General features: G+C 38.4%; 1 protein-coding gene across 2 annotated transcripts in view; it reads right to left on the bottom strand.

Moving 5' to 3' along the window:
• The window catches only part of adam12b (ADAM metallopeptidase domain 12b), a 107656-nt gene that overhangs the window by 6288 nt on the left and 93282 nt on the right, over window positions 1–8086 (bottom strand). For both annotated transcript variants that reach the window (XM_015036205.1, XM_015036206.1), the window contains exons 20-21: window positions 5796–5904; window positions 4008–4262 (exon numbers count right to left, since the gene is read on the bottom strand). In XM_015036205.1, the coding sequence (XP_014891691.1) occupies window positions 4008–4262; window positions 5796–5904 (364 nt within the window). The remainder of the gene's footprint in view (window positions 1–4007; window positions 4263–5795; window positions 5905–8086) is intronic.

Below are 8086 nucleotides of genomic sequence, written 5' to 3'. Positions count from 1 at the left end.
ATTAAAACTATTAAACTGTAAGTTGCTCATTAACAATGAGAAGTTTCCCATATTCAAGTGCACAGATGCCTAAAAAAAAAAAAAAAAAAAAAGTAATGTTTCAGTCAGAGTGAGCTCCATTATCATCTCAGCAGGTTTGTTTATATTTTTTTCCCTCTAAGTCTACATCACAGCAAGTGCGCAAGTGGGGAGATGAAAGGTAAACAGTGGGGGTATTCCAGTAATCCAATTATAGAAATCTGTGGAAATATTAACTCGACCAAACAGCAGACAGTATCCCCGGCCCCTGAGTAGGTGATGTAGCTGAACAGATACATCTATCTGAGCGCATTAATTCAGGACCTGAGCTCGTAGCAGCATTGTTTGCTTGAAGCCTCATATGCTGAGAGAAATCTTGGTAATGTTTCTGCATATGTAAATTCAAAATCAAATATTGCATTGTCATCTGTGCTTCAATGTAGAGAAGATGCAGCTATTTGGTTTGAGATTTTGTTCAACATTTTTCTTTTTCTCCTCAACAAAAATACAGCTTATTTTAATGTATATTTCCAACATCTGATAAAAAAAAGAAAAGAAAAAAAGAAGAAGCATGATAGAAAAAAACATGTCTTTTGGATTCTCTCCCAAGCAGTTTTCTTTAAACTTTATGAGAGATTTTATTTATTTTTTCCTTTTCCCCAGTAAATGCCTTGATATCAGTGGGGCGCAGTCAGTTCGAAGACATTCAGGCAGAACCAGCGGGGGAGCTTGTAATATGCTCTTAAAAATTGATGTTCTGTTTGTCGTTGTTAGCCTGCTGTTAAATACCAGCAGAATCCCTCATGTGCCTGTGACCTACATATGCCGTCTCTTCCCTCTCAATCTGATTAATCGCTACAAAAAAATGGCTTCAAGATATTAGCAGGTAATGGGGTTTTATTGTTTTGGCAGCTGGGGAGCCGTCAATGTTGACGGCGCACAGTCACCCCACAAATTTCATACGGAGACGTCGTTATGGGCACCCAGTGGCAATTATTGAGATTGGTCAATGTGGCTCACTGCCCAGGGCAGCATCCTGTCAGGGGGCAGCAGAGAGGATCCCTGCCCCCAAACAAAACCTGTCAGTTGAGTCCAAAATAAGTAATTTATTATCATGCTCATTCATTTGAGGCTGCTTTTCTAGAAATCTGGGCCGCATTTTATCATCTACTGAATGTAATATTATAACATTCTTTGTGGTGAAAACTATATTTGTATAAACAAACAAACAAAAAAAAATCATTTTTTTTTTATTAAAAAGTTTGAAATCTTGGCTTATCTCCAAGATCCATGAATTTAAAACCTGTTTTAATTGTGCTTTAACATAATCAGCTTATTATGTTAAAGCACACAACATAATATTGTGTCAAAACATAATAACTTCAGGGAGTGGTTTATTAATAATTCATGGCACTTTGGCATTAAAATAGAAAGGAAATGCAATTTAAGAGACTAAATTTGGCAGAGTTATTTAGTTATTTCAGAATCTGTTGATTTACTGAAATCCTGGACAAAAATATCTTATTTAGAGGTCAGAATTGTTCAACAAGATATGGAAACTACTTTTTTTTTTGACAGTTTAAGCTGTCTGACATGTGCTGATTTAATAATAACCATAAAGCTGCGCACAGCTGGGCTTAGCCAGAAAATAGTCACGAATGGGAGCTTCGTGGCAACAGTTCGGAAATGCATAACACCTGCGTGCGCTCACATTCGGCTGCGGCCGCCAGCATTTTCTGCTGTATTTCACCTGATTCATGGTGAGTGATGGAGAGAGATACAGAGCTGCGTGTGAACAACAGGAAAAGCTGATTCAGACTTGGAATCGTTTTCTTTTCCTCCCCATTGCCGTCTGACTGCACTGATCATGTTGTGATTAAGAGGCTTTTATTTTTCTAATGAGTCTGTGGAAGCCTGGGGGGGCTAAACTGAACCAACCTGGAGAAGATCAATTATTTAACTTTTTTTTTATTTGGGTTTGCTAGTTAAAAAATGTAATACGTTTTTTTATTCTCAAATATTTCATAATTTGTGAGACTGCTGAGAGACTTTTATTTTTTATTTTTTTAGTCTTAACAGTATTCAGATCTTTGATGCATTTTTCTCTAAACTGCACTAAAGCTATTACATACATTGGCTGGCTGGTTTAATTAGGGTACATATAAAATAAAAAAGGTTTAATATTGAACTACCAGCTCTGTTTCACTCTGCAAAGTTAAGGTGACCCCATGTGAGCAGTTGTGGGGTCACAATATAAAACTAATTAGGGTTTAGAGTCTAATTTAAAGGCTAATTTCCTTTTAGTGGACTGAAATAAAGCCAACTGAGATATCTACAGGAAAAGTCAATGTTGCGAAGGCGCTAACAGAGAAATCAAAAATGGAAAGTGGACCCAAATTCCTCGTTTTAAATCCATTAGGGACACTCTGTTGATATTTTGCAATATCAACCTTCATTAGAAAATAAAATGCTAAGCTCATGTCATTTTTGGAAAGAGTATCCTGTTAAATAACCATCTCCCTGTGGAAAGATCTCTTTGGATCTCTACTGGAGAAGTTTGGTGTATGGCAGAAGTGAAGTTGTTATAATTTACTTGTAAAGAACAACCGGTGCTGTCCTCGGACGCTTACGGTGTTTAAAAGAAAAAACGGACGCAACGCAATTACGATAACTTTTCCTCTAGTCCCACAATTTTCACAGTTAAACAAGTAAACATGTTAATCGTCAATTTAATCTTTTTCTACTCCTTTTATTTTAGCCTTGGCATCACACTTAAATTATACAAACACCCTCCTCCAGATGTTATGCTTCATAATGGAAATTATTTGCAAGTAGAGTTATACGATATTTATGTGAGGCAAGAATAATGAGTTAACGCCGGTCATGTGAACGGTTGAAGCCAAACATAAACGTAAACAGCATTAATGCAGCTCTGAATCTCATTCGCAGGCCTTACAGCTGCAGCGCTGCTCGGTTCCTTCGCCAAAAGTGAATTAGTTTTCTATCTTCTTTCCTTCCTTTGTTTCCCCCCCACCCACCTCCTTTTCCTGGCATCCAAAGTGTCTCTTTTTGCAGTGTTGGTTCAGGAATGCCTGGTCAAGATTTTTGGATCCGCCACCTGAGCAGACAGATGGATTTATTATCTCCTCTGCCTCCAACACAACCCGACTCAACAGAAAGCAGAGCTTCACTCAGTACATGGGGCACAGAGAGGGAGACAGATTGAATTTTTTTTTTTTTTTGCTGTCGATATGCAGGCGGGCACAAACCAACCGCAGCGAGCTTTGCTGAAGCCTTTTAGAAATGGACACACACAGGTGGCAAGTTTTAGGTCATTAAGTACAATCTGCATATATTTTCCATTACATGAATATTTTAAAGAGCAGCAGCTTCTTAGATTAATTAATACTTTCCAACCTACCAGTACTTGTTACATTTTAGGACATGAAAAGCTGAAGTCTGATGAAATGTCGAGCTTCTACTGGCCTTAGATGATGTTAATATTAAGTTTTAGTGTTATATAATTAAGCTGTATGTTTTAAAGAACTTTGTGTACAAGGGGAAAAAAACCCCACATTATTGCTTGAAAAGATTGTGGATTTTTTTAAAATCTGTTGTTAACTGTGCTGTGATCTTTAGCCACTAACTATTTTAGGAACTACTCAATTTGAAGATTTCATGGTATTGTGTTTTCCTTAAAGGCTAGGGAAGATGTTCATTTAGCTGCTGAATAAAATCTGAGATGTACATTAACACTAAATGTCTACTAAAAAAAATCGAATCTAAACAGGAAAATTAACAATGTTGACATTTATTCTGGCCTATTTTAAGACTTAAACGTTATGGTGGATGGATGGATGTAGTATCTGGACAACAGAACGGAACGGTTTCCCTTTCACGGACCTGCAAAAGGTTACATTTCAGAGGATGCTTAGAAACCCAAAGAGATGATCCGATTAATTCACATCGCTGATGCTACTCAAACATACCTGATCCACTCTGTACAAAGGCTGCTTGCGCGGCAGGCTGAGGAACGGCGGCACTGGAGCGGGTGAGACCGACGAGTGGGTGGGCAGGACTCGGTGGTCGTGGGTCGGCAGAGGAGGCAGGGCGGGATGGCCCACGCTCAGAGACACGGGCATGGGCTGGCTGATGTGCAGCGGCTGGTAGAGGGGCAGCCTGCGCAGGCTGTGGGAGTGGAAGTTGTGAGGAGGGAGGAGAGGCTCTGCGCCCAGGAAAGACGGCTAAAAGGAGAAACGAGAAGTAGCGGTATTAAGTTAAAAAAAAGCAAAATGTTTGACAGAGTGCCAGCATAAGCACAGATAGTAAGACTAAGCTAAAACGCACACGAGATTAGACGTCTTACCAACTACCTGATATGACTTTGAACCTTCATGAGGACACCGATGTCCTGGTGGACTCAATGATTAACGTGGAAGGGAGTTTTCGGGGTGATACTTAAGGGTTGAACGCATTAAGCATTCCTGGCTTAATGCGTCGACATTTGGCCATGTTTATTTCCTGGACAAAGTCATTAACAGAGTTACTGCTGTCATTAACTCTGTATTCTTTGTGTTTTTAGCTCACTGCTTCTGTGCTTAGCACTGTTTTACTACTGCAGGAAGCCACTGGCAAGCTGTTGCTCATAGCAACTGTGTATTCTTTGTTTTACGTCATCTAGAAATTACTTTTGACTTTTGCATTTGGCAGTGTTTTTTTTCCTGAAAAAAACGCCTCAGACAGAGCCTGCCATTAACTGCATACTTTATTTTTCTTTTCCATAGAAATTGATCCCAGCTCAGCGTTTTTATGTTTACCATGTTTTTTTTTTGTTTTTTTTTCCAAGAGGATACTCCTGAAGGAGCTATTTCTGCCATTAGCTCGGTGTGTAATGCTGATCTCATAAAGCCTGAATATTACTTTCTGGACTTGTAAAAGCCAGAGTCTGGCCAAATGTCCTGACCAGCTGTCATTTCTTCAGTCCAGAGCTTACCAATAAGCATGTTAAATGGCCAGAAAGGACTTGGCTGCCGGACAAAAAATGCACAAACACACATTGCAGCAGTGGAGATGCAGTCAAAGAGCGCTGCTGTAATGCAGGCTGACATGTGCGACTGGCTGCAAATGTCACAATAATAAGAACGGACAGGCCGTTTCAGAGATTCACTCTGCTGAGCTATAAAAAAAGATCAACTGGATGAACTTCTACACTTGATTATGACGTTGGATAGAAGTTTCATTCTCGGCGGTCGCCAACGGAGGCGAGCACAAACCCATATCAGATCAACGCACACTCATGCATATAAATGTCCACTCCTTTATTTTGAGGCACAAACGCAACAATAGGTAATCTCCCTCTGCGCTTATCATTTTCAGCAAACAAATCAAACCCTATTTTCCTCCACTGCCTGAATCAATCAGCTGCGCTCCCCTCGCAGGAAAAAAAAGAAATCACAAACATTAAAGGGGTTCGAGTTTCGACATCCTACATCCCATTTCTGTGACGCCATCTCTCAATTACAGTTTGGCCATGTCCTGTCAACAACAGCACTGTAATTAATATCTCCACCTTCCCGAGATATGGTGAGGCTGAATCAATTTCGCAGCTCGCCGTGATCTTATTTGATCAACAAGCCCCGATGCAATAAGACTCAGAAATTAGTTTTGGCTGCGAGTTACCGGAGAGCTCCGACGAAAAGTGATCGAAAAGTTTAAAATATCCTCAGCCACACGGTCGGGTGCAGTAATTAGGCGAATAAACAGAGTAAGTGACTCACCTTATAAATATTGGCTGTGGAAGGTTTGGGTGGAGGCTTGCGCTGTGGTGTGGGTCTGTATCTGGACTCGGTCCTGATGGGGCTGGTTGGTCTGGTTGCTTCCACAGATCTTGGAGGAGAAAAGAAATTGACTTAATTTTCGTTTTACGTTCGATGTGTGTTTGGATGAAATTTCTTTTTTCTTTTAAAATATTTGCAAATTGCACATGTTTGCACTATCTTTTAATTATTTGGACAGACTCTTAGGGGATGGAAAAAAATCAGATTTTTTTTTTTTTTAAACTTATTTTGTAAATGCATCAATGAACAGCAGTTTCAATAATGCTGTTCTTGGTAAAAACGTCCGTCTTGTGAAGTAATCACTTTTCTTGTTTGGTATTTTTAGTTTCTTTCTACTAAAGGGGGAACAATCCTAATCCTATAGAGTCAAACTGCAGCCGTGTGAACGTTGGGTATCTTTGCAGCTGCAGTGGGTGGTATCGTGAGCCTGTGCTATTTATATTCTGGCCCATATGGATTTAAGTATGGCACATATGCTGAACTTTCTGCTTATTGGTAAGAGAAACTAATAAAAAAAATACATATATGTATGACAAACAGAACAGGATTACTTTCGTGTCAAAATGCATTCTTGAAGGAATGGAATCTGTAACTGGATTTAAGTGTGATGAATTTCCTGCCAACGTTGTAGCCAGATCATGATAAATGTTGATTGCTCTGGTCTCCTTTTTTCTTTGTACGATAAAATCTTTTCTCATCACCCATCCTTTTACATCAGGCTGTGCAGTGGCCATGAAAAAGGCAGTGGACCTATTGAAACGATCAGCCTGCTCCACCTTAAGATCTAAACGCTGCTGTTTGCATACAATGTCAAAAGAGCATTATTTTTTTTTTTTTTGAGAACTTCAAAATCTTTTTGCAGCTACTGTTACATCGCATTGCATAAAGTCTGATGGTAGTTTTGTTTTAAGCTGCATTTTGAGAATAAGCAAATGATGTAACACCCCAAGCTTCTCATCAGGAAATGTATTAAAACAATAAAAAAAGATCCATATTTGCAAGTTATAAATGCATAAATGTTTATGTGAAAGAAACATGTGGCACAACAGAAAACTTGTTAAGAAGCTGACTGTCTTTTATCTGCTTTGTTTTGAAGACGATCCCCTGTTTATTTGCAGAAAAATATTCCAAACAACTATTTCATTTAGTGATATTCAATGCTTCTCTGTTTAGACCGGGAACAATTGTATTTTAAGTAAGCAATGCAAATTAAGTTAAAGGCTTATGAAAAGTGACCAACTGCAACATGAAAAAATACATAAAAATCAAAATAATCCGTTTGATATTATCGCCTTCTTTACTTTTACTTGTTCTTCGCTCGTCCAGAAGTTTAATGCGTTGCAAAGAGAAGAAAACAGAAATGATAGCGTCCCCCTGCGAGTCAACCACTGTCGATTTGCTACGTCTGACAGCTTAAGACCAACTGTTACCAATTTGGGCCTCAAGTTAGACAGTCGTTTTAAATTGGACAATTGGAGCACTTGAAAAGTCCTGCTTTTATCTCTTGAGGCGGATGGAAGAAGTGGATGATTCTTCTGTCCAGGCAGCTCTTTGAAACACTGATCCAATCTTCCTTTTTTATTTCATACTGCTTAGATTACAGTAATGGACCTAATGTTGGCGTGAGTCACTCTTTTTCGCTCGCCTGTCTTAAGTTGGTTTAAAGCGCTGCTGCACATCTTTTAGCTCAAGCAGCTGAAACCACATATTTACATGCACTGAATAAAAAGACACATGCGTATTCCCCCCCCCCCTCACACTGTCTGAAGTTAAATCAAAACAAACTTTTCTTGTTTTACTTTACCAAAATTATTTCTATTTGCAAAATGGCCAGAAAACTTGGCAAGGACATTTTCTTAGAAATGATTTTGCAACTTTCCTCGAATTCAAAAGTTTACACACATACAGTCAGTGTCAGGGATAACTGTCTTTTAAAATGCATGACTTGGACCGAACTTTACCATTCATTTAATTTTCTTCTGGGATCAATTAAGCATTTTCTGGATGTAAATTGGAATTCAGGTTTCAAATTTACATTCAAAATTACAGCTGTATTATATATATATATATATATATATATATATATATATATATATATATATATATATATATATATATATATATATATATATATATTTTTTTTTTTTTTTTTTTTTTTTTTTTTTTTTTTTGAAAGGGGGTTCCCTGGTTTTTTCCGGGGGGTTTTTTTTGGGCGGAAGAAAAGGGGGCAA

Source organism: Poecilia latipinna, unplaced genomic scaffold (assembly GCF_001443285.1).
Source record: "Poecilia latipinna isolate Pla-1442-1.1 unplaced genomic scaffold, P_latipinna-1.0 Scaffold360, whole genome shotgun sequence".
NCBI lineage: Eukaryota > Metazoa > Chordata > Actinopteri > Cyprinodontiformes > Poeciliidae > Poecilia > Poecilia latipinna.
The sequence above is the reverse complement of the archived record's forward strand: the minus strand, read 5'-3'. Positions and strand labels throughout refer to the sequence as shown.